At 39.3% G+C, this 27,518-nt stretch overlaps 2 protein-coding genes across 6 annotated transcripts in view; both read right to left on the reverse strand.

Moving 5' to 3' along the window:
- The window catches only part of rasgrp3 (RAS guanyl releasing protein 3 (calcium and DAG-regulated)), a 102,645-nt gene extending 83,745 nt beyond the window's left edge, over window positions 1-18,900 (reverse strand). The window contains 3 exon segments of the mRNA XM_035172279.2: window positions 590-692; window positions 1,338-1,475; window positions 18,550-18,900. Coding sequence (XP_035028170.2) covers window positions 590-692; window positions 1,338-1,407 — 173 coding nt within the window. The 5' untranslated portion in view covers window positions 1,408-1,475; window positions 18,550-18,900.
- Window positions 18,901-23,945: 5,045 nt separating this feature from the next.
- ltbp1 (latent transforming growth factor beta binding protein 1) overlaps window positions 23,946-27,518 on the reverse strand; it is a 121,682-nt gene continuing 118,109 nt past the window's right edge. For all 5 annotated transcript variants that reach the window (XM_035171962.2, XM_035171958.2, XM_035171957.2 and 2 more), the window contains one exon: window positions 23,946-27,471. In XM_035171962.2, coding sequence (XP_035027853.1) covers window positions 27,299-27,471 — 173 coding nt within the window. In that variant the 3' untranslated portion in view covers window positions 23,946-27,298. The remainder of the gene's footprint in view (window positions 27,472-27,518) is intronic.

Genomic DNA, 27,518 nt, shown 5'->3' on the forward strand with positions numbered 1-27,518 from the left:
CAAACAAGAGTCATAAGTTTAGCTTTTATTCCTGCAACGAAACACCGGTTACTTGTCCTTTGTACTGTACTGCATAGCAGATCACTCCGATGGTCTCTCTGGTTTCCCATTTACACAAGAATTACGTGCGGATTCAAGATTCTCTCTTTCTATCTATTTTAGTAAACCTTTGAAGGCTTCATTTAATGATTCACCAATGATTCTGTTATTCCTGCTGTGAAATACAGTTATAAATGTTGGAGACTTCATGAAGGTAGAGGCAAAGGAAGCTACCCTGACATCTGACAGCACAACAGACCACTTAGTGAGCCGATCCAAGGACATCCGCCCTGGACAGGATCAATATTGCTCATTTTACATTAACAATAGTAGTAACACAAGCAACTAGAAGAGAGCTGAGGGACTGAGGTGAAGTAAAACATGAAGAGCTTTACTAATCATCCCACTTCCACTATCAAAATAACATGTTTAGATTGGATTTCCTGTAAGGCAGCATTCTACACTGGGTAAATTAGCTTGCAATATTATAACATATTGTTAAAGGAATGTGGTTGCATAAAAAAGTGCAGTATTTTGCCAGATGGGATATATCATCAGTAGTTTCCCTGCCAGCTCTGAGGATGTCACATACCAACGATGCATCAGCAGTAGGGTTCGAGGAAGCAGGTTGCCCTGCAGCTCCCCATTGTCATCTGTGAAGAGAGCACAAAATGTCACCGGATTTTAACTGTGACAATCACTATGTTAATGACCATGAGGGAAGTCATTGTATGACTTAATCTTAAAGTATAAGATGTGTGATATTCTTTCTTTTTCTTATCACCAATTAATACCTTTCCATCCTTTAGTGTGTTTAATCTTTTTGTTTTGTGCCATAGAAATCCCCTGTAAAATACAATAATTCTCCTCTTCTCCGACAAAGTCCTCAATGATATGACACTATCATAACTTAAAGAGCTCACAGTACCATATCACCCCACTAGAGCACTGCGCTCCCGGAATTCAGGATTATTTGTCTTCCCTAAATTCTAAAAGTAGAGTAAGAGACAGAGCTTTTAGCCATCAAGCTCCTCTCCTGTGGAATCATCTCCCACTTTCAGTTTAGGAGGCAGACCCCCTCTGTATGTTTAAGAGTAGACTTGAAACTATCTTGTTGATAAAGCTTATAGTTCGAGCTTGCTCAGATCTGTCTTGGACCAGCTGTTAGTAATGCTGCTATAGGCCTTGATGGGGGATAATACATGAAACATGGATCCTCTCTTTCCTCCCTTCCCTCCTCATCACATTAATTTGTCATCAATACATGTTATTGATTGATTGATTGATGTGGTACTCACCAAATGTTTGAATGCATTCATTTAAAAGAGCATTAAGAGATGCTGCCTTTCCCAATGTGGATGAGCCCATAGTACCAAGCTGAAAGTAGGACAGAGGTCAGCACTTCTTCGCCACTGTTCTGGACTAGTCAGGATTGTCTTTGGAGCAGGAGAGAGAGAATCATCAGTCAGAGTAAGAGAACAGTTTATGAGACAGGAGTGAAACAAGTTATCTGAAGACGCGATGAAGCATTTCTCCTTATTATGTAGCTGAATTTAGCCAAACAGTAGCATTAACAATCTGTTTGGAATCTTTATATGTAAAATTAAACAGAAACAATGGAGGCACTAAAAAATCCCGTACTCTCGCCAAATACCCTTTAAATGGGATATACTATACACTATAAGTTAGAGATCTTATAAGTTATTATTAAAAAAATGTAAACAGTATAAAAGTGTGTCAGGACAAATGAGACATACCTACATTGTGGCAGATGGCAGATTGCCACAATGTAGGTAATTAATAGGAAACACTGAAACACACGTAGTCATTCCCATTTAAAAAACAACATTTCATAGAGCAAACCACTTTTATAGAGTACCAGTATTTTCAGTTTGAGTGGGAGCAGAAATTACACTACATACATAACTCACTGTTACTCTGTACATTGTATGGGCAGACATTAAAACCTATTAAAGCTTCCTGGCTGGATTTGTATTTGTTGTACTGTTGCGACAAATAGTGGTGTTAACAAAAATGTCAGAACAGCAAAAACCCTCCTGCAACACAATCTGAAACAAATAATCTTAAAGCAACAAATAAGTTGTGCCTGAAGTCATTCACTATTTCCTACATGTATACTTACACCATATTAACTCTAAACGCTTAAAGGTCTCTTGTGACTCAACAGCAATCAAAGACTTGTACAAAACTGTACTTAGAGTTTTGCCAATGCAGTGCTTGTTTCATGACCCCTCACTACCCAGTAAACTACGCAGTGTTCATTATGTAGATAAGAGTGAATGGGAGGACAAGGAAGTGATTCTGAACATAAAGATATAATTAAAACTTCTGGATTTATAGGGCAATCATATGATTTTTATGAGTAAGGGGTAGATGTAGTCCAAAACAAACATGAACGGTAGACACACTCATGTTTCTGCTACTACGCTGGTTGTCTGCATGGACATGTTTACATGTCTGTCACTACATATTAATCCAAAAGGCCATTAATGTTAAGCTGCACAAAGACGGCCCATGATGACGCTTGTCACATGTACTATCATGGCCACATTATATTAGAGGAGTAATATCAAAGAGTTTAATGGTCAAATTACATGGATTAATTACAGTAATTTAGTTACTGCAAAATCTATTGATGAAACATTATGGCTGATTATTTAACGAAGAAAATTATAGCTTCCTCCATGATATAGTGTGTCTTCAGGCACACATTTTGAGAGCTGTGGAGAGGCTTTTAAAATGATCTGCGTTTCTCTCATGACAAATGAGTTTCCCTGCTCAGAGGTTTGCTATGAAATGTTGGGTTATATGTTTAAAAATGTGAATCTGTTATGAGGAACTTTCAAAGTGAGATTTTAAAGCTTTAAAACCAAGCTGTGTCCGATCCAAGTAGTTGAGATCCACTGATGTTTGTGGTGCACAACAATTGAAATATACTCTTCAGCTGATCACATTTAACCCAATATGTTTAATTTATGATGCTCAACATGTTTTTATCTGAAACAGCTTCATGTCAGTGACATTTCTATCCACAACAAGATCACTGTATTTCTCCTCATCACCTGCCATTTGAATCCAGGATGTCACTGTTTATATCTGCAGGTTGGCTGTTGCTTGGTAATGATGATATTTAGAGTAGTGTTTCAATTATCAACAATGGTATTTGCTCATATACAGCAGGGATATATATAACTACAACAATCAAAGTTATACTAACAACAAAGAAATGTCTGAGTGTGACTTGACATTTTTAACATTCAACATTATAAATATTAACCAAAGCTAAAAGCGACCACACAACTGGGCCTTTGTTGCCTGAGCAGCATGAAGTGATACTTGTAGAGGCTGCCAGAGAAATTAACTACATGTAATAAATCAGGCTATATTGGGGGGGGGGGGATCATGCTTCTATTTGAGTTTAAAGCAGCAATAATACATTGTTTGGGCCATAAGGGGGGAAGCTGTGATACAGCATTGACATATTATCACCTCATAAAGTTGTTATGGCAACATGTTAGTGAACAGTTGTCTATTTACACACCCATCAAGACATAGAGCAGCGTTCAGCATTCAGTTCTCAATTCACTCGTTTTTAACACTCACAAATCTAAAGCCAAGATTCACTCTGTTTTTAACTTTAACTCTGCCAATACTGCTACTAGAAGGTTAGAGTGTGGTGAGAGTGAACCATACCAGTAATACTGTACACCTCAACCCAAAGAAAGGGTTAAACAAGACTAAAAACACTGATGGTCGGTTGATCATTAATTTCAATGTTAAATTGGCTGCAGGACACAACATATTAGAACACACTATATAACAGAGAGTACATTTATCTGAAAATAAGGTGGTGTAGTCTCTTTTACACAACCTCCATTCCATTATTACCACGTTTGTTATGACTAACAATAATTCATTCATTAGGTCATTCATTTTTCATTAAAGTATCAATAAAACAATGCTAAAACCCTACATACAATTAAAAGTCCTGCATGAAAAATCCTATTTTAGTAGTGAAGCATAATCAGCAAGATGTGGCAGCAAGCAGTGGTTCCACAGTAAAATGTCCTTCCAATGACATTATCATGGTAATGGTTAATGATGATACTGATACACTGTTTGTCAATGTGTAAGCAGCATTTTGCTCTAATACCTGGTCAAGGAGATGCACACATATGTTCTCTTCTCCATTCATTGCTTTTTGTTTAGTTTTGGTTTTTCAAAAAAGGGTTGATGACCAAGGGGGTATTGCATCAAAGTGGCTTTTCTGGTCTTTGATACGGAGGAGAAGATGCCTTTTATATATTTAATAGACAAACATGTTAAAAAAGTAGCTGATTAAGTTGTTGGTAAAAAATAGGACTACTTACTTCATTCCTGCAGTAAAATGTAAAGTTAAACCTAATTCAAAAATGCAGACACATTCAAAACATGTGTTACTTGGTCTTAACTCTTTCTTCCCATATTTCTGTAATAATAATAATAATAATTATAACTTTATTTGTATAGCACCTATCTAAACAAGGTTACAAAGTGCTTCACACAAAAGTCCATGGCAAAATGAAGAATCTGTTGTAATAAGAGATATTCAATAGCCAAATCACAACATAATAAGGTCAAGACCTTAAATTTGTAGAGAAAACCCAACAGTTCCCACTGTAGCTGCAGATAAAGTCATATTTGTCAGTCTTCCTACAAAAAGAACACTGTAGTTGGAGAAAAACAAAATTACATTTAGGTTTATTAGGTCAGTGGGTCAGAGAGGTTTCACACATACCTCATCAACTTATCAGGCTAAGTAACAGTACATGTATTGTAGGGATGTCAGTTCCCTTCACCATCATTTCAAACATATCTGACATTATCTAGCTTAATATCCAGAGTCTTACTGTATCTCATGATTTGACAATTGATTTATTAAGACATACATATTTAAACAATGTAGGCTGTGGAGAGATATTAAGATCACATGTGAAACAGTTTAGTTTGTAATAAAATTCTCTCCCAGGACGGACACCCAGGACCTGGGTGTCTCAGGCTCTGCTCTCTCCCTGCTCTCATCCTACCTCAATGACCGCACTTACCGGGTAACTTGGAGAGGATCTGTGTCTGAACCTTGTCCTCTCACTACTGGGGTCCCTCAAGGTTCCATCCTGGGTCCCCTCCTCTTCTCTCTGTACACCAACTCTCTCGGCTCTGTCATTCACTCACATGGCTTTTCCTACCACAGCTATGCTGATGAAACCCAACTAATCCTCTCTTTTCCCCAATCTGAAACACAGGTAGCAGCAAGAATCTCTGCCTGTCTGACAGACATCCCCTCAGTGGATGTCTGCTCACCACCTGAAAATTAACCTTGATAAGACTGAACTACTTTTCCTTCCAGGGAAAGGCTCTCCCACCCACGAGCTGACTATTACCTTTGACAACTCTGTGTTAGCCCCCACCCAGACTGCTAGGAACCTGGGTGTGACACTCGACAGTCAACTCTCCCTTACTGCCAACATTACTGCAACCACACGTTCCTGTAGATACATGCTGTACAACATCAGGAGAATACGTCCCCTTCTCACTCAGAAGGCGTTCTGGTCCAGGCCCTGGTCTTCTCACGCCTAGACTATTGTAACTCCCTCCTGGCAGGTCTACCTGCTACTGCCATCCGACCTCTGCAGCTCATCCAGAATGCAGCAGCTCGACTGGTCTTTAACCTAAATTCACTCACACTACTCCGCTCCTCCTCTCCCTTCACTGGTTACCAGTGGCTGCCCGCATCCGTTTCATAACACTAGTACTTGCGTACCGTGCTGCGAACGGATCAGGTCCAGTCTACATCCAGGACATGGTCAAACGTTACACCCCAGCCCGTTCACTCCGCTCTGCATCTGCCAATCGGCTTGTTGCTCCCTCGCTAACCACTCAACAAAATCACGACTGTTTGCTGTCCTGGCTCCTAAATGGTGGAATGAGCTCCCCAATGACATCAGGACAGCAGAAATTTTATAAATCTTCAGCCGCAAATTAAAAACACACCTTTTCCGACTATACCTTGAATACAATTTTAACTAACAATTTAGTAGCACTTAAATGGCACTTACTTATAACACTTTGTAGTTTGGCTTTCTTGAAGAAATTGTACTTTCTTGATTCTTGTTGTTCTGGGTTTGTACCCTCATGGTTGAATGCACTTATTGTAAGTCGCTTAGGATAAAAGCATCAGCTAAATGAAATGTAATAATAGATGCCACTCCCTCCTCAGAATTTCTTTCCACATGTAGCAATATAATCATCATCTGTTGTAGAAAACGTTCACATTCAATATGTCAGATATTTTCTCACATGACGTCTCCCTAGCCTTGTTGATCATGACATGTTTCCTTTCTATGTGAATGTCATATTCGACACAAACTGTGGTGAAAGATCATTTTCACTGTCCATTTTGCTGCCCCGTTTTTCTGTGTGTTCCTTTCTCCCTGCATCTTCCTATTGTGGGTTGTTTGTCCCTGTTCTGCTGTTTTTTGTGTATGCATATGTTATATGTTTATATATGAGATATATACCACTCAGCCTCTCTCCAATTCCACCTGCACACATGATCTGCATTCAGTAGTCAACAACTCACCCCCTGATAGCATTTAACCAGCAGCTCAAGCAAACAGACTCCGGCACTTCGTCAATCTACCCTTGTGGCCAGACATGTTACGGGTGCTTCCGAGAGCTCTGTGGATTGTGCTTGTTGCCTGTCTCACTTGTTCTGTCCACAACACCGCAGCTCTGCCTGCTTTCTGTTTGGCTCCCAGCCCGCTCTTCTTGGTTTAGACTCTGGATCTCAAGATAATCTCCTCAGATCTGGAGCCCAGACTTGTCTACCATCTTCATTGAACCCTGTTAAATCCTCATTGTCTCTGCTCACTCATTCAAACAGAGTCCAGACAAAAACCTGAAACTTGACATGTTATTTTCGATAATTGTTAAACTTTGATTTTATGACTTTGTTCTACTCCCTTGTGAAGAACTTAACTTGTGAAGAACTGTTATTTGGATTTTAAATAGTGCTCTATAAATACATTATTATTATTATTATTATTATTATTATTATTATTATTATTATTATTATTATTATTATTATTATTATTATTATTATTATATTATAAGGGCATAATATGGGCTAATCAAATAAAATGTTATTGATTGATTTATATGTGTTGACAGATGTATATAATGTAACATATATTTACAGTATACTATTAATATATCCTTGCAACTTTTCCATACTGTAAACTACAGTATATTAACCCATATTTCAATGATATATTTGTATTTGTCTCTGTTATATAAACTGAATGATAAAGATAAAGTTATTACTAATTATGTTGTGCTATTTTAGAGTATAGCATGAGACCTAACATCTTAAAACAGTTTTAAAACATAGCAGATGCAGGATTTCAACAAAAAGGCTCTTTATATAGATAATCTTGCGAATTAATCCTGATTACTAACCAGGAAAGGACCGAAACCTCTATGCTCCTAATAATCAGTGGTTTCTCTTCCCAAACACAATGTCTTACATAATCAGTTGAAAATGCAACTTTAGCTGACAATGAATCTTCACCAGAACAGGATTTAACCTAGTCCAGTCTCAATAAAACTCAAATCGATCCCACACGTATTGTGGTTTGTTGACATGCTGGGCTGTTTGGAATATCTGTATTGTAGCAGCCAACCACATCATCCAGGCAGCTGGATGAAGACTAGCAGTGCATTGTGGGAGCTGGGGGCTTGGACCTTATAAGGGCTCAGTTTCTAATCAGCTGCCATCAGAGGCTAAAAAGACGTCACAGGCCAGTATCTAGTTCATTCTGTAATACTTGAAACAACATTAGCAATCATTGTGTCCGTGTGTCTGTGTGTACACGCTGAAAAGAATAAGGGCATTGTATAAAAGAAATGTGTAAATGGATAAGATCTTGAACAGGAGTAATCTTAGATGTGGTAATTCCTAGTGTGTCTGGTGATTTCAACACTAACATCACCACAAAGTTCTTATTGATAAGGAATTGGAGCACAGTGACATAAGTTTTGACTCTGCCAAATTCTGAGCTTTATTTATGTGAATGCAGATAGAATGCCTAGCAGATATGATGATACATGAATGGCAGAGACACTGCATCAGTAAATACATATGAGAGTTTGTAGATTATGCTGCTGATGGAAAATTACTATATGCACCAAGAGCATCAATGCTACATCGTTGGATAAAGGCCACTATGATTACTGACTATAATTGGGTTACTGGCATTTGTGCTCTCAGTGAGAGCTTAGCTCAAAACTGTTGCAGATAATTATACACAAATGTACGTGATTTGGTTTATGATTTGAAAATGTGATCGTTTTTAGCATGTTTTCAAAGGCAAGGCTCACTGCGGTAACTGCCAGTCAGCAGGTGAGTTCTTAGATTCTCCTGATCAGACAGTCAACAGCACTAACTTGTGGCGTGCTAAGTTTATTATTCATTAAGTCCATTATAATGACTATGACATAGTGATGGCATAGTAATCCCATGCAGTTGATCTGCAGTCTAATTATAATAATACTGCTTATGATCAGTTATTTATTTGTAAAATCTTTGTGACTCCAGCGATCATAGATACACATGACAAAAGCATTAAACTGACCTGCTGTCAGTTACCAGAATTTCATTTACCAATGTGGGTCTAAATGATGTGCAGGATGACATCACCAAAACTGTCCAATCAGTGAGTGACCAGAACCTATATGGAACAATGTTCTGTTTTTTGTTTTCCCAAATGAACTAAGCTACAGGTTGAAGGACCCATGACTTGAAGAAAGGAACAAATCTTGTGTTCATTTATTTATATTTTATCTTTATTCATCTATTTATCAAATGTCTAAATCTCTGTCTTTTCTCTTCGTGTAAAATGGTTTTAATTGTTGATGACACAAAATGACTCATCCTGCAGTCAGGGTCCTGTGCTCATTCTGTGTCCAATGATAGAAGATTTCTGGCATTTTTGACCTCCCTGCTCGGGGATAATTTCTGTTAGTTAGCGACAGGCCCACAGGGACCTAATCTGCTCAACTCATTGGTTAAATCTACAGGAAAGTGTATGATTCTGAGGCGACCCACTGCACCCCCAATTTAAACTTTGCAAAATATAAAAACTGATTTGAACTAAGAACCTTTGTCTCGCTGAAGCTCCACCATTTCCTCAGCTTCAGCCAATCACACCACATCATATCAGCGTACAGCTGGCAAACCAAAATAGAAGGCAGAAAGAACTGGTGCTGACGTAGTTTCCAGGGCAACTTGTTGACCCTCCCAGCAAATGAACCAGTTTCTGTTACACAATCACACACTTTTGAATGATCTCTTTCTGTCCAATGAAATCACTTAACAGTAGAGTTTTACACACATACATTCGTACAGTGCATCTATGGGGAGAGTTTTTTCTATGAAAAGGCAAAGCCTTCAAGGGCAATTTGCGGTTCAGCTTCTTGCCCAAGGACGCTTGTGGAATGTGGAAGACTGGGATCAAACAGCTCACCCTCTAGTTAGAGGATGACCCGCTCTACCCCCTCAGTCACAGCTGTGTTCTGTGATTGATATTTTCACTATTTTCAGATGTTCAGTAAAATCAAAACCAACATGAAAAAAATGACTCGTAATCCAGCCCTCAAACAGTTCATTAATAGGACAGGATATTCTATGATTTTTAGGATGGTCTAACCCAAGAGAAAGGAGTGTCATTTACAAAATGAAGAAGAAGAAAATGTATTAATGCCCTTCAAAAGAATTTGCAAGAGAAGCTCAGAGTCAAAGAGTTTGGACCCGATCAGCTAGACATTATGGCTATCTCTACTATTACAAAAATATAAATGTTTATTTAGCTCAGAAATACAAATAAAAGACTTCTTATTTATTTAAAGACACTGTTGTAATACCTTCATATATTTCAGTCAGACAACTCACGTTCAAACGTTTAGTGCAGCAGTAGAACAGGTTTAGTGTTTGGCGTCTAGGCTCCAACTTAATCACTCCCCCGTATGATTACACAGGAATGATGGGAGTGATGAGCAAATACTTGTAACCCCCCCATCGGAGCCTGCAGGTGGATGCTGGGGTGGTGGAGGGGCTGGAGCAACTGTTAGCCATACTGCAGCAGCAGTGCGAGCAAAGGGGATGATGGGAATTTCTCTCTGCCTAAATTGACCACCTGATAAGGTGGGTGTGTATTATAGATGGTTGTGGAGAGTGAGGTATGTCACATGATTGGAGTAGCGCAGCTGGAGTTGGCTGCCTGAACTAGCTCGCAGACGTCGCTCCATGTTTGCTTGATTTTTGGTATGTGTATATTTTGGCAGACAATGCAGTAAGGAGTGATGATCAGACATTTCACATGATGCATTTATTGCTCATTCTTCCTACAGAGCTCTGAGAGCCAGTCCAGCTGCAGCTGCTGTGCCGGCTCTCACTGGGGGAAGCTGTGGACATGGTTACTGCCTGAACCACAACTGCAGCTGTGTTTGAATACATGTTAACCCTTGGTGCAGCATCTGTCAGGTATGACATATGTATCACCAATACACTGCAGAAGTTTAGAAATACAAGAGCTTTAATACAACATGCAGCCAGCATGAGTGCGTGTTAATTCACTGCACACACACAAGACCAAGTTACTGTTACACTCATCAAAAAGTAAATGTCTTACAGTCAAAACAACCAACGCAAAACCATGTCTACAGCCACAATGTCAGCGACAGCAGAAGCTACACATGCTTTAAGACCACCACAGTAGTGAAACAGTTTAGATAATAGATAGATAGATGCTCGACAACTAAATAGGAATGTATTGAAGGATTCAAAATGTTTGACGTCGGTCTTAAATCAGTGAGTCCCCATATGAATACTGCAAAAGGTTTTTCTTCCTCCAACCATTCCTCTCAATCATGCAGGCCGTGAAAAGATGGGGGACAAAATTTGTACCCCTCATTCTGTGCAAAATAGAGTTAAAATATATAGCTTAGTTAAAGTTCGTATTCAGAAGCCTAACTTCAGCTACTCAAACAGTAGTGCTGTAGTAGTAGTAGTAGTGTTTTAGTACAAATGTTGTTACTGGTCTGCAGTGAAGGGTCAAAAACACAAAGATATTTTTGTACAACAAAGGCTGGAGAAAAAACTGCTGTAGTGTTCATATGGGAACTATTGTTTTAAGACAGAGTTTAAAAATTCGAAGAAACATATATTAATGATTAAATAAAGTCTTGACCAGCTCTGAGCACATTCAGGCAGATCAGCTGAGGACGTCCCAGCTGACATCCAGATAGATATAAAATCATTGCAGTCGTACAATCCCTGCAGGGAATTACTCGCATTCCCCACAGTCTGGCTCACTCATTTTATTTAATATAAGTGACTGCTTTTATGTCCTTCCTGTTAAAATACATTTTATGTGCTGTTAATTTATAGACAGTTCAAGACACTCAAAAGTGACTTACATAAAAAACACCAAATAATAAAAGTCCTCTTTATGACTGGCCTTGCTAGATGCTTTTCAGGGATTTGCAGCCTTTCCTGACATGTGTCCTTGTTTCAATGTACTGTAATTTACTTGACCTCAGAAGAGTTCATGCAGCCAGCACACATGGCCTACAAGCTGATGTAAAAGTAGAATCTGCACAGCAGTAAAGTTTGGCGTCCAGTTTCTGATCTCATTGTTCCCCACAAGGAAACATGGAGTTGAATTATGCCTGTGGAGCGACGATGCTAACTCAGGGTCCAGGTGAACACTGAGGTGTAGGTGGGGTTTGGAATCAGTGGTTCTTTCCCCTGTTAATACTCACTCTTTGTGAGGGTTAAGGGCAGAGGACGTCGCACCTTGTTAAGCCCTATGAGAAAATCTGTGATTTGTAAATATGGGCTGTACAAATAAAATGTCATTGATTGATTGGCAGCAGCAGATGCAGTTCAATGGTTTGAACAACCATGCGGAAAAAGAATGAGCAGAGCACTGATGGTTTAAGTCCACCACCATGACCTAAGAGGTGTGTTGCAGTGAGAGGAGTATGTCAAGATAGTGCAACAGTGGATTCAAGTTGGGCTGCCTGAATTACCCTGCAGGCTTTGCTTTATTTGTCGTGTGAATGCATACTTTTGGGTCATGTCTCCAAGCACATGCTGAAGGATTGATTGTCCATCCATCCATTAGTTACTCCTGCTTATCTTAGGGTCCCAGGGGGCTAGAAGTTGTCTGTGCCTTACACGTGGATCAGAAGTAAAGGTTGCTGAGAAATTGAAGAACTTGTCAAGCCCATCCGTGCCAAAGCATTCACAGGTCTATTCACAGATCCACCCTAGCAACCAACAGACAAGGTGAAACATCCTCAAGTCAATTCTCAAGAAAACAAATGAAAAAGAAATGTTGTAACTTAAAACCTACACAACTAAATTATACTTTTCAATAACAAAAGAAATTGGGATTTGTAACAAGCAGTTCCAGTCACCTTCATGCACTGACATTCAAAACTTGCTGATTTATCTTTGCACATTTACTTTTACACAAGTGACAATACACATCATTTCAGCCTTTTTATTTTCCAGTAAGTCTCTACCCAACACTGTCTCCACCAATGCAAACACCAACCCTAATAACTGGTTTACGTTTATGGACACTTATGGTGCTAAGAGGACATATCCTAAAGATATTTGCTAAATTGATTTATCATTAAATCTTCATAAATAATTGTTTTGTTCTGTGAGTTTCACAAAGTGAAAGGGAATTTTATAATCATAGAAACACTTTCAAAGCGAATCCCAATTGAGTAAACCCCTCTGGTCCATTTATTTTAAGCCATGACTATGCTTTTGATAATTGAGTATTTTAAGCTGATGGCACATGTTGCTCACTGCATCTGCCTTGTACTTATGCCATTTAGTATGTTCCTCACACAAATTATAAGAAAACATTTCTGTATCATCATAACATAACATCTGCACTTAATGTCACATTGCCACAATATTTATAGTGAGCAAACATTTGAGCATCAGAAAGACATGGAGAGCATTACATAACCTTGTCCATTCTAAAGAAGGGAAGTTGAGCTGCTCTTCTGAGGAGACATGTTCTCTTTGTAAGTGGCTGTGATGCTAGTAGCCATGTGCTGCCTGCTCTCAACGTTTGTTCATAGAGAGTTTGACATTACTTAACCAAATTTCAGCCAGCCTCTTCTCTCTGTTAGGCAGATCCTAACCAGGTCGCCAGTCGATCACAAGACGAACTCAACACACAGTATTCACTCTCAGATTCACACCTTAGGCTTGTTTACAGTCTCCCAACCACGGATGTATTTTGTGTGTAGGAGGAAACTGGAGCCCCAAGTGAAAACCCACACAGAAATTCAAACTCCTCACAGAAAGCCCCCCCACCCCCCAGTCAAAGTATTTCACAACAGTGCTACAATGGGAGTCTGAACAGTGCCTGGTGTCAGACTGGTCCTGGCTATGACATAAAAGGCTTCTGGAGTGAATTTGATTTCAATGTAGGTCACTGTATAAATCAAGTGTTTACCAAATGCACTCGTAAATATAAAATGAGAAGAAAATCTATACAAGTCAAGCAATGACATTAAATGTTGCTACTCACAGTCTGGTGCAGACATGCATCACAAGCAACCAATGGACAATTATGAAACTGGTGTGTGTGTTCTCTTTCATTTTTGTGTGTGGACGTCATGCTGCTCCGTGTGTCAAACATTAATACATTATATGTCAGTTGGATAAGGATACACATACTAACACATTGCTATGTTTTTCTTCCCTTTGATTTCACAGCTCGGCTGTGCATGTTACAGTCAGCTGTGCCCTTTAGCATGACTTGTGCTTTTCTGCTTCCACAATGGGTCACTCTGTCTCTACCTCTGGTTTGTGGATGCGTCATTGTGTTCTTATGCATAGTCCAGTGACATACACTGCTTGTAGGTACACACACACACACACACACACACACACACACACACACACACACACACACACACACACACACACACACACACACACACACACACACACACACACACACACCTAATTCTAACCCTAAAACCAAGTCTCAACCCTCAAACCAACCTTTGAATTTGTGAAGACCAGCCTAAATGTCCTCACAAAGTCAAGAAGTCCTCATGATGTTATTCAACCAAAATTATCCTTCATAACTATAAAAAGACAAGCACACACACGCACAGACACACACACACACACACACACACATAAATTATAATTACAATAATACAAAGACATAGACCTGCACACAGATTCAGTAGATTGTTCTTAAAAGTCTGGGCTCACATTGAAGTCTGTTTAATTTTCTTCACAAAAAACAATTACAAAATCCTCAGACACAACTGTGATGTAGTGTTGTTTACTTTTGCTTCTTATCACACACACACACACACACACACACACACACACACACACACACACACACACACACACACACACACACACACACACACACACACACACACACACACACACACAGACACACACACACTGCTTCTGCCGAACACTAGCCTTAACTACACAAAATGAATTCATAGCTGAAAATCGAAGCGTGATCTGTAATGTTGTTTCTCTTTCTTGCAAATAACGTCTAAAATGCTGTCACAGAAATCAGCAAATATAAATGTCACCCAAACTACACAAACAGTCAGATCTTACCGCCTATACAGCAGCGTGTCAGCAACCATCCAAGTTAAAGATCAGCCCTTTCAATGAGATAACTGTTACTGCTGCCGCATGCTGCAGGCTGCTATTGGCTGGGAAGCAGAGAGACTCCCATGATGGATACTACACTATGACCTCCTCCTCTTGTTGGTAAACACAGCAGCCTGGAGCAGCAGCAGTCCTGCCATGTGACGCGCACTCACACACACACACACACACACACACACACACACACACACACACACACACACACACACACACACACACACACACACACACACACACACACACACACACACACACACACACACACACACACACACACACACAAACACTTTTGTACGTCTATCTTAGTGAGTTATTTCAGTTTCACACAAACACACAGTCAATTGCTAGTAATACAGCTTGTGTATTGTAAGAGGCAAATAAACATGTTTAAATAATCCAATAAATTCAGAAATGTTACATGAATGGAATGGTAGTTGTCATGGTTATCTGTTAGTTCAGTGTTTCCTGTTTATTTTGTAGTTCTGATCTCCCTCATGTGTCTCAGTTCACTTTACTTCCTGCCTTTGTGTTTCCCTCCAGTGTTGTTTGTCCCTCCTTGGTTTGTTTCACCTGCTCGCTCTGTGCCACCTGTTTGTTTGTCATGAGTTCGGTTTGTATTTAAGTCCACTCCTCAGTTCTGTCTTTGTCCAGTCGTCTGCTTTGTTCCTGTCCGCTTGTTCTCCCTGAACAGTTTGAGTTTCGCCTGTTTATCTCCTGCTGTGCCTGCCCCTTAGTCTATTTTATTTATTTTTCAATAAATTCAGTTTTTTGGGAATGAATCCACCTCACTTCTGCACTTGGGTCCACCTGCTCACCGAATCGCAACAGTAATAATGTGAAGACAAACTAAAAGGGGTGAATAATATGTGTAGAGCTGAGGGGAACTGGGGAGTTGGGTTGATCTATGAACTGTCGTGATTAGCCCCTCCTTATGAACTTCCTCGCTGTAGCATGTTTGGTGTTTCCTGTTTAATTTTTGAAAATATTATTCCTGTTTTATTTGGAAATCAGTGAAAATGTCCATAAACTGTCTTGCGATGTTAAAGATAGTGATTAAGAAAAGATCCAGGCCAAAAATGAATCAGTTCCTCCCAATTAATGAAAAACATTCTTGGTGTAGGTAATTATACATTATACCTTTGTTCTTATGACATTAGTATTATTATAATTGTGGTGTTTTCTTATTACAGCCACTTATTCAGAGATTTTCCACAAACTCTGTCTTTGGTTCATCTTTCATTTAAAGGAAAAAGATGGCTTAATTTGTTTCAACCTTGTTTTTACCCAGCCTGCATCTCTCTCATGCAGGTCAAACGCAATCAAATGCTCTTAATACTTTCACCCATTTAGCATTTTGAAAAGCCTGCATCCTTTTAAATAAAAGTGCTTTGATTCATACAGTCACATACATTTGCCCAAAATGTACAATAGCCTTTTTACAATGTAACACAAAACATTGGGCTAATGTTTTCTACCCTTTTGTCTTTCTTTCTTTTCTTTCAAGGCCTGACTGGCACTGGAACTCTTTATGCCATGCTATGGCATAAAGGCACCATCTGAAAGCACCTACTATTGATGGTAATGTATGGATATACCCATAAATCTGTATTTTCTTACAATTCATTAATAGTGTGCCTATTATTTGAATGGACAGCTAAGCTCCAGTGTTCCTGCAGCAGTGAGGGTTATTCATTAAACCCGTAGTCGCACTGTGGTCAAACTGCAGCCTGGTAAATAGGATTCTGAATAAATGGATAATGTTCTATGAATTTAAAGGAGTAAGAGTCAAATTACCATTTTCTCAGGTAACAACCAATGAAATAATTATGCTAACTAGAGTTTGAATGTGTCAGCCGTACTGCTGCTCATTATGAATGTATGCAAGTCCTGTGGATTGTGTTGAATGAGGTCCTGTTGGCACAAAAGTCTGTCCACATGTTCACATGTACATGTTGAATTAGAAAATACTGCAGTGTCACACACATGTCCATCACCCTACTCTACCACCAGTTACTGCTTTGCTGTCTATGTGAGGGTGTGAGACAGGGTTGGAGTAAAAGTGCATACTGGATGATTTCCCTTTTTTAGTTCGGCAATTTATTACAGAATCCATTGGTTGAACATTGAAATTAAATGCAAATATTTAAGTGTAAGAGAATGTTGTAAATGCTACAACCACAAAGACAGAGCATGAATCAGCTGTAATAGAACAAACAGAAGAGTTCAGTTATTTGCCACCTATTTATGGTCACCTTTTAAGTAGTGTCCATTGATAAAGTGCTTCTCTAGTCTGTCAACCACTCAAAGTCTTTTTCAGTCACACTCATGCATGTAGTATGAGGAGCAGATAGGGGTCAGTGTCTTGCTCAAAGACACTTCAACACATTCTGGATGAACTAGGTATTGAAACCTCTGATCACCATGTGTCCCTGACAGCCTCCTCTCTGCTTGTAGCGGCCACAGTGAAGGGTACACATCCTGCTCATATAGATTCTTAGCTGCAAATGTTTAGTCCTGATGGTGGTTTTAGCTGAATCCCAACAGTAAAGTTAATCTCCAGGGGTCATGAATGTACCCAGCAGATGGCGAGCTGCTAATAAGATCATGGGAATTTTGTCTGCAAAACTGACATCTTGTCATTAAGGTGGGTCTAGTGGAAAGTCATGATGTGTCTCAGATGGAAACAGTTCAATATGAGCAATCTGTTGATTTGATGTGAAAACAAGTCTGAAAACAAGAAAACAAATCAACAGCACCTCAGGCCAAACACCTATTTCCCAGTAGAAATCTTCAGGCCACAGTAAGAAGTAGTAAAAGACAGACGTTTGTGGCAAATTACAAAATGCAATTCTCTCAAATCTCTACACAACACAACTGAACTATACAGAAACATAACTGTATTTGGTCCCCATAGTCTGTCATGATTACAGTACTTACTGAAGTCAAATTAACACCAGATGAAACAATTTAGTTTTGCTTCTGGATTCTGAAAGACTTCACAGCGGCAATATTTCAAAGATTAAAGCAAAGATTTCCATCTGCTAATCCACTCGCATGTAGAGCCGACAAAAGACTGAGTCTTGGGATGAAGTTTGCATCTACAAGAATATCAGTGTAGATATAAATGATCAAAAGCAAACATAATGCAACCCTCTGTCCAAACTAATACCACAATTAAAGGTGAAAGAAGATAATTGTGTAATTAGTTAACAGAAGAAAAAAGGAGTGTGTTGTCAATGTCTGAATAAATATACTGTTAATACAATCGGGGGAATTAAGTGAGTTCACGTTTGTCTCCTCCTCTGGGACACACTAATTACACTCATAATGAAGACAGCAGGACACACCATGGAGAGCAGCACACGATATACACACCATCATGTAGAAGAGTGTGTAGAAGTAGTCTCTGTTTCATGTAGTGGAACACATGTACAGTACCATATGACAATTAGTGGGGCAGTAACACTCTGTGTTTGATACACATAGATTGTTACTGCCCCACTAAATGTCTGACAAAGAGGAAACACTCTCCATCCCAATCAGCAATATACTGACTTAATATGCTGCATATTAGAGTTAAGCACAAATCAGAAAATATGTTTCAGGTTCTAATTTGACAAGGTAGTAATTGTAGCCGACAGCAGCGGATTTTTTAAAGTTATAACCAATTTCATTTTTTCATTGAGGCAACTGCATGTGCATCTTACCTGATTTGTGACCTCCAATTTGTTGAGATCTATCGGTTGACCACACGAATCCACCTTCTAAACATGTTCACGTCTAGATCCAAGCTGTCTGTTTAAACCCACATCCAAACGCAAGACTAGCTGGATCCACAAGGACTAGCATAGCTATCCAGTCAGCGCTCGAGCGAATATTTCCCAAGTCTTTCTTCAAATGCTCCTGTGTCCCTCTGAAGCCCTTTGTCTGTCTCAGCCATATACAGCACTGCTGCTGCGTGTTCAGCCAGAACTGATCCCAGTGTGTGAGCTGTTTGTCTAAACGGCCACTAGACTTCCTTCAATTCTTTCCAAACTTAGTTTTCCTGCCTGTGTCGGTTGGTTTCCCTGGACTGAGCTAAATATAGGGACCACACAAGGTAAAGTGGAACAGAGCAGAGCAGGAAATGTATCACAATATGCGTGTGCGCACATTCATGTTTGTTTCTGTGTGTCTTCCTGTCTCAGCAACAGCAACAGTCATGATGAATGAGTCCAATGACATATGGTTAAATGTTAAGTTTATCAAGGGCCTAGTTTAGCTGACTTCATTTTGGTGGTATTCATACTAGTATTAGTATTGGTATTATTATTATTATTAGTATATTACTACCACTTCAGTCAGCAGGGTGGAGTGTGTGTGTGTGTGTGTGTGTTCATGGATTGTTGTTGTGTGAGAGGCTGAACCATCCCGTGTTCCACTCTAATGACGTTGTGCACATTGTTTTGTCTCTGGGTTTTGTCTAAAAATGTGTGCCTAAACAAAAACACTGACGGCACATCCTGCTGCTTGCCTGGACAAAAAGAACTCACACTTATCCAGCAAGGGGCAGCTTCTGTAAGGACACTCCAATGTAACCATTTCTACTAAATTTGACCCTCTGCTATTGATTCCTTGTTTCCCAAGGATGGTTCTTAAAAAATACATTTGCTGTTGCGGTCAAGCTTTACAGAAATGTTATTAAATGGGACCAGTTGGGGTTTATAATGAAGATATGTTGTTAGTTCATGTATTTAACAAGTATCAAATGATACAAAATGTACCAGACAACATGTTTGTTTTCCACCAGTAACTGGTCTCACAGTACAGTCTGCACCTGTTGTGACTCCAGCATTATCAAAGTGCTTCATGATTCTGTTCAGACTCTCATAGCTCTTGGTTAAGTTTAGTGGAAACTCCTGGTCTGGTTTAAAACATCAACAGCCTGTTAGATGAGCCTGACCGTTTCCTGCACTGCAGCCTCTCCACAGAATGAATGTTTCTACTGCACAACTCTCAGTGTTTTGCCTACTTTGTCACACTAATTATAACCCACTACACTCATGGTATCACCTTTTGTTACTGAGCTTTCTCTGACTGCTGCATAACATTATGAAACAATTATAAACTCAATCTAACATTTGATCATGTGCTCAGTTATAGTTGACAAATGTACACTAATGTTAACTTGACTCCATTAAAACACAGAAATCCTACATTACAGTGTGGTCAGTGACTGCAGGGTACAAAATATGATTACCTCCTGAATCCATACTCCTCTCATCCTGGACACAGATCTGTGTTAAAGGAAACACTTACCTCACTGTGATCCAGACAAACAGAACTGCCAGGTTAGTCCCAGCTCATCAGGACCACCACTGACACACACAATGACTTCAAGTGCTGCAGGTTAACTGTCTCTGCAATAACTCAAAACACTCTCCCCCTTATCTCTCCCTCTCTCTCTCTCTCTCTCTCTCTCTCTCTCTCTCTCTCTCTCTCTCTCTCTCTCACACACACGCACACACACACACACACGCACACACACGCACGCTCACACAGTCTATAAATAGATTTTGAGTTTACTGGAAACTAAGGATGGTGTTCAGGACAGCTATGCAAATATCAGTTACAGATAGAGATAGAGTCACAGAATCTAATCCAGAGGAACAATGAACATATGAACATGTTCTTATAAAACGGAGGACAAAGATGAAGAAATAAAACACGGGATGGGTCTGCAGCAGTGTAATAGTGTCACACAAATTCTGCCTTTCATTTCAAGATTCACAATTCACATGTCCACAAGAGGTTTTTGTGAGGTGGACTGTAAATATCCTTGATTCAGGAAACTGGAGTTGACAAAATGAGTTCCATTTAGCAGCTGCCCTGGAGCTTTAAAGTTTTTTTTTTATCACTTGATCTTCCTCAACAGACAGAGTTTAAACCAACATGGGTCCATAAAGTGGAGATTTCCACTTCGGCAATTCCATGGCAACTGGGAAACCCCCACCAGCTGAGGGAGAACATGTGATATGATTGAGAGCTCCAGAACTGGACTTTGTGGCTTTAGGGTATAAGATATTGTCGGCCAGTCAGTTGGACAGATTGTCTTGGAAGTTGGTGCAGACATGATGAATCCTGGTGACAGCGGTGATGCCCTAACTTTGTCTAGAATGCGACCAGCTGGTTGACACTTTTTATCTCTATCTTTAGGAGGGATCGCCATCGTTACGACGCAGCTCGTGAGAGGAAAGGGAAGCAATACTTGCAACTTTCACACAAATTTTAAATACTCATCCTCAGATTCTTAACAACTTCAGATCCAAATTACTTCAGCTTTATTGTAGAGCTGGACCAGGTTCCACTGCCATCAGATTCATGGCGTAGGCAGCGAGTGGCCACACCTCCAGCAGCTAGAGTTGTTGTATTCAGGGGTTCTCACATCCCAATTGGCATAGACCCCAAAACACTACGAGAAAGGGTTAGAACACTTGGAGAGGGGGGTCACTATGCTTCCTCAAATGTTTTTATAACTTGAAAACACTAGGTGGGCCTGCAATGTTTTTTCATTTAATAAATGAACATACTATTAATAGCATGTAGAGAGAGCAGTGATGATAAGGCTACCATGTGACCTTGTGAATAGTGCATCTGTCTGCAAATACACCAGCACCTTCAACCAAAAACTTACTAAACAGTTATTTCTTCTTTTTCCACAAGACCCATTCCTTTCATCTCTTCCTACTCTCTTTGTTCCATGAAGTAAAGCGCTGATGTGAAACATCTGTTCAGGTTCAATACTTTCAACATTTGCCTCTCATTTGAAAGGACAGGGCAAAGGAACTTGAAATTGAGCTTGTTTGTGCTCCTGTGTAAATCAGAGCCTGAATGATGACGGATGACTTTCTAAAGATGTTTGGTGTTTGTTGGGTTCTGTTGACATCACTGTAAATCCAAGCTTCACTTACGCTGCTGCCAACAAAACAACAAGCTGCTTTGAAATCCACCTTTCAGTCCTGATTTTTAAAAAGGTGTAACTTTGCATATTCTCCGCAATGATATTATGTCAGCTTTGTTTTTATTGGTTCGACTTTTTAAGACGTTCTACCTGTTGTCACGCTCTAATGGCTGTTTTGCTGCCATGATTGCATTTTTCCCTTATACAGGAATAATACATACATTTATTCATTTACTAACCTAAACCTGATTGAATCAGAAAACTAAGACCAAGTCTTGACCCTTAACCAGCTCTTTAAAAGTGAATCAGAACGTAAGGACCAGCTCACTTTGTAGTTTCCATTAGTAGTTAACTGTTTCCTCATAAAGTACAAGTACTCCTCTCTCTCTCTCTCTCTCTCTCTCTCTCTCTCTCTCTCTCTCTCTCTCTGCCTGCTCTGTCAGTGTCTCTGCAGCTTCTTTAATTCTTACAGTCTAACAACACATTGTGACCAGAGAAGGAGATTCTTCTTTCATTCTCCATAGATAATTCAGAGGTTAATGATAAATCCCAAACCAGATAGTAAAGATAGTAAACTGTAACACATTTGTTATAGTCAACATGTATTAAAAATGGTTTAGCCCACTTCAATTTTCTTTCATAATAATACCAACATAAGTGATATAAAGCATGCAGTATTATTAGAAAATGTAAGGTGTGATTTAACACACATTTAAGGTTAGACTTAAAAAGGTCCTCTTTTGAACACTTATAGTTCATCGCTGGCTCAGCTGAGTCCTGAACCATCTCTTAGTTATGTTGCTATAAGCCTAGACTGCTGGGGGAACTCCCGTCATGCACTGATCCCTCTCTCTCTCTTAGTAATTATAATTATTATTTCATTTTTATTGTTGTTGTTATTATTATTATCATCACACATCCTGAATGGCATAAACCCCAAAACACAACAAGAAAGGATAAGAAACCCTGGAGTGGGGCTTGCATGTTACCCCACAGGACACATGTTACACATATGTTGTTGATGAACCCAGAAACTAAGAAGAACTTTATGAATTTTGGTGATCTGACTTGATCTGAGCTGATATCCAACAGGGTCTCTGATGCCGAGTATCTATTGGAGCTGTGTGTAAAGTCAAAGAGTACCATGTGATAAAAGCTTAGGTTTCTCTGTGTATCTCTATGGCTTGGCAACATAATGTGTGAAATCTCTCTTGGAACGTTTCCAAGTGTGTGACCTTGAGTTGATGGTCTTTGTTTTAGTTTTTTGGCTTAACTAAAAGCCACTGACAATGAAAACAGAAGCACTGGGCTCAGTGAAGCCACACTGGCACCATCCTAAAGGTTTTGGAAAGGTCACACACACAGCTACACAGTGACATTCTGAGGTAAAACACAACAAATGACATGAGTGTATCTGCCACTGAGGACAACAGGGTCATGTCCCAAATAAATGTAGGTTTAGAGGATTTTAAATGTCATGTTTCAATTTACACTCAGGTTTTCTAACATTCAGTTATGGTAGTATTCTGAAACACTCAGTAACTTGACCTGCAGTAACTTATTTCTTGGCCACTTGGAATCAGTGAGAATGAGTTGTGAACATACCATTGATATTAAACCACCTTCTAAGCTGATATGGTGAACTTATCCAACGGTATTCAGCTCCTTTCAATCTTTACCGTCTCTACCAACTCCAGATGCTGCATTAGCTGCTAAATGTTCCTGTTTTGTCAGCTGATAACTGAGTCTGAATCAGAATCTTTACTTTTGTATCAGGCAATAAAGGAACACAGTTTAATCCACTCTGTAATAGCAGCCTCTGAATTTATATGATGTATCTCTGGTGTGTGAACAAGACCAGCTCAGCTGTGATCCTCTCGTCGGAGATCATTTGAATTAAGTTATATGTATGAATAAAAATATGCTTACGGGATTTTTAAACTGAGTTATGGAATTCATACCCTAACCTGAGTGAATTAACTATTATTACTGAAAAAGCTTTTAAACCTGAACCAGTCAGCTGTCAGACCTGCAGCCCTGAACCGATTGGATCATTTGGGCTGCTCAGTTCTAGTCCACAGCTTTAAATTCCCAAGATGCAATCCTTCATCTTTAATGTAACAGACTCATGTTTGAAATGGTAAAAACTAACAGGCCAACCGGTTAAATATCACAATTTGTGGTTTAATACCAAGGGGTTTAATATACATTGTATTACGTATTCATAGAAAAAGATATTTACCCATGTACAAATTACAAATACATAGCTGTGTTCTCCACTCTTTTGTTTAAATGTACACAAGTTTCTTCTGTCCCATAGCAGCTTTGCCACCTGGCAAGACTTAGCAGTGAAATGTAGTTCAGAGAAGTATGGAAAATAAAACATTTCAGTCATCTCAACACATAGACACAAGGAGGAAGGAATACCAGGTAACAAAAAGTCTTTAAGCTCTTTGTAAGAAACAGGAAACAACAAGTAGATTTAGGATTGCATTTTACAAAAGTAGTGTAGTGTGGTAACAGGCTTTTCTTAATGGCAGACAGAGGGCGAAGGAGGAAGAGGAGGAGCAAACAGCTGACCTCTTCACAGAATTAAATATCCACAATCAGTTTGACTGGGTACAACATAAAACTGGATCCCCCAGCACAAGTCCAAAGGGTTTGTCAATTTGTTAAAAGAGCAATACGGCCTTGTGTAACACGTAAATCTCCACTTACAAAATAAGAAATAAACTTAGAAAAGCAACAGACAAAACATACATTTTATACAGTTCTGTGTTTCTATCACCAAAATACGATGACACCAAAGAGTAGATTAAGTTGAATCTTCATCTCAAGTAAATTACTGTTTGTTTCATTTAGTGTGTATTTTATACAGTGCAGAATATATGGGCTTTGATTAAGTAAGTGTGTGTGTGTGTGTTTTGTGTGTGTGTGTGTGTGTTTGTTGTATTTCTATACTTTTAAGGAACAACAGTCTCCTCAAGGATCTATGTCAATGTTCTTCAGCTTCATCTCAGCATTTACATCCCAGTTTTAAACACATACACCATGATTAAACATAATAATAAATGGCTTGTCAGCGACTCCATCAAATGTTGAATTAAGTGAAAAAATACATGTGTAGGGAAGTGGAAGGTTAGTTACTCAGGCAGCATAATAGTCTTCTGTAAAGTAGCGGTTCCCAAGCTTATTATCCACACTGGTGGTGTGGCCTTAAGAATGACAGTGTAAGTAAATCCACCGTTTTGGTCCAACTTACTTTGGATTTGGGTAACAACTCAGAAATTGGCTGTATTACCATCAAGTACTATCAAAGTAATGCTCCGGTCAGGATGAACTACAGCAACTGTTTGATCCTCTAACTTTTCCTTATTATCATTTCGAAATTAGAATGTGTCCATTACTCTTTGGTTTTTCCATCAGCCTCAGCTGTGATTTGCTATTTGGCAGATGCTTGCATGCTAACACAATTAAAAAAGATGTTTAATCTGTTAAACATTAGCATAAAGCAGTAGAACAAATTACCTTGTTACTGCCTTACAGACAAAAAATTGCATTCGAATGAGAAATGCTGTCAATTGCATGTACGGTACTTTAGCTGAATGATGCCACCTTCAAATGGGACTGTGTTTATCCTGTTTACCTTTTTGTGGTATTCACGCTTTGGATGTTCATTTCTCATTAGATGATAAGATAATATACAGTAATTTTAGTCACCACTATGTCGATGGAGGGGTGGGTGAAGTGTTTGAGTCCACAAAACACTTCTGGAGTCTCAGGTGTAAACCGTGTTGCAGCAGAATCCAATACAATTGAAATCAATGGTGACCTACACTTCAGATGTAGTAAAACAACAGAAAAAACACAACATGCCTTCATACAGCTTGTGTGGTGTCATCCAAGTGTCCGCAAGCCCTGACAAACGAGGTCATTTACATCAAGTTTTAAGCCTAAATGTCCTCTGATATCTTCATACCAGGTGCATTCACTGACCCTCGGACACACCATCATGTAGCTACGTCCGCTAGTTTAGCCACTTTTAGTCCACAGGACTTTTATCTTCCATAAATAAAGAAAGAAAAAAATCATTAAAAACTGTGTTTATTCCTTGGCATGTTCCAGGCAAAGCCACATCACCCAAGATGTGTGGTGCTCTCATTGCTCATTGCTGTTATCATAGACACAGAAGCAGTATGGAGGCATGTTGTGTTTTTTTCTGTTGTCAACTTCATTGATGCACAAATGAGTATGTTCTCCCATTTACACAGAGGATATCAGCTGAGTAGGCTGTCCTTCAATATGGCCAAGGACACATTTGTGTTTACACTGCTAAGAGACTGTATCAACATGCGTCCCAGACCAACTCTGAATGGGGTCTGAGTGGTTGGAGCTCAATGGCCCTCGCGGGCATTTAAACCTGTTGACAGCTGTCCAATCGTGATCGGAGCACCTGAGACACATGTTAGTGGTGGCTCTAAACAGCTTGTGTTTCACTATACACCGGTAAATGTGACTCTGAGCACCTACACTAAACAATGTGCCTGCATTCTGTACAGACACATGCCAAGCTTTGCAGCTGCTGCTCTCACACTACAAGTCCTGTAAGGACATATTATTCTACATGTATTTCAGCAGCTTGTTCTCTACACTGACTGTTAAAAAAAATATAAAGGTTCTGTCCTCTGTCAATCACAACTCATCATTAAGGAAGAGTTAAAATACACTGATTTTATTTCTAAAAATGTTGTCATAAAGACGGTATGCCAGGTGTTTCCCCAAAGCACATAGCTAGGCTAATGGCATCTTATGAAATCCTCTCATCTATCTCTCTGGAGTAGTAAACATATCCCTAAATATCGCCAAATAATTCCTTAAACAAGGTAGACATAGGAGATGAAGCTAGTTACCTTATTTGCGATGCAGTCACTGAAAATCTCTTAAAAAATTATACTTTCAGGCCTTTTACAAAATTAGGCCTTAACATTGGAAGTGCTTATATAATATTTGGATTTATTTTATTGGAAAACTAGTAAATGAAAAAGTATAATAAATATATTACAACAAAGGTAGACTAAAAAACAGTGATGGAGAACGGATGGGAAAGGCAGGGAGTGAGGGAAAATAGTGACAATGACATGGGTAAACGGCAGATCTGGATTTAGATTATCTTTAAATTGGGGAATAAGATTTGAAGTTGATTCAAGGGACAAGGTTTAAGTTTTGAAGGTTTGATTTAGATGATGGACAAAAATTATAAATAGATTTTAACAGTTAAAGGTTCTCTCTCTAATTTGGGTATATGACCCCCCACATCTCAAATAATCCTCCCGGTCACTGCTGAGGATGAGCTATGACGTGTTTTGGGAGCGCTGCTGGACACTGACCAAACCAGGGAGTTGAACTAAGAGGTTAGTGTTCATGATTTGGCACTGACCGGATGTATTGGACGTCCTCACAAGTATAGTAATACAAGCTTGTGCGTGTGTTTTGTGTCTCTTGTCACCTGTCCATGCTCACTGTGTGTGTGTTGATGTGTGGTGTGTTGGAACCTCCACACAGTAGTTGGGTTTGTCAGAAGCAGTGAACCCTGGCAGACAGACACACTGATAGGAGCCCACTGTGTTGATGCACTTTGCGTTTTTACACAGCGACATCCGATTGTTCAGTTCTGAACACTCGTTCACATCTGTTGACAGAGGAGGAAACATTATGACAGATATTTCAAAGGTGTTT

Source organism: Hippoglossus stenolepis, chromosome 12, assembly GCF_022539355.2.
Source record: "Hippoglossus stenolepis isolate QCI-W04-F060 chromosome 12, HSTE1.2, whole genome shotgun sequence".
In the NCBI taxonomy this organism is placed as follows: domain Eukaryota; kingdom Metazoa; phylum Chordata; class Actinopteri; order Pleuronectiformes; family Pleuronectidae; genus Hippoglossus; species Hippoglossus stenolepis.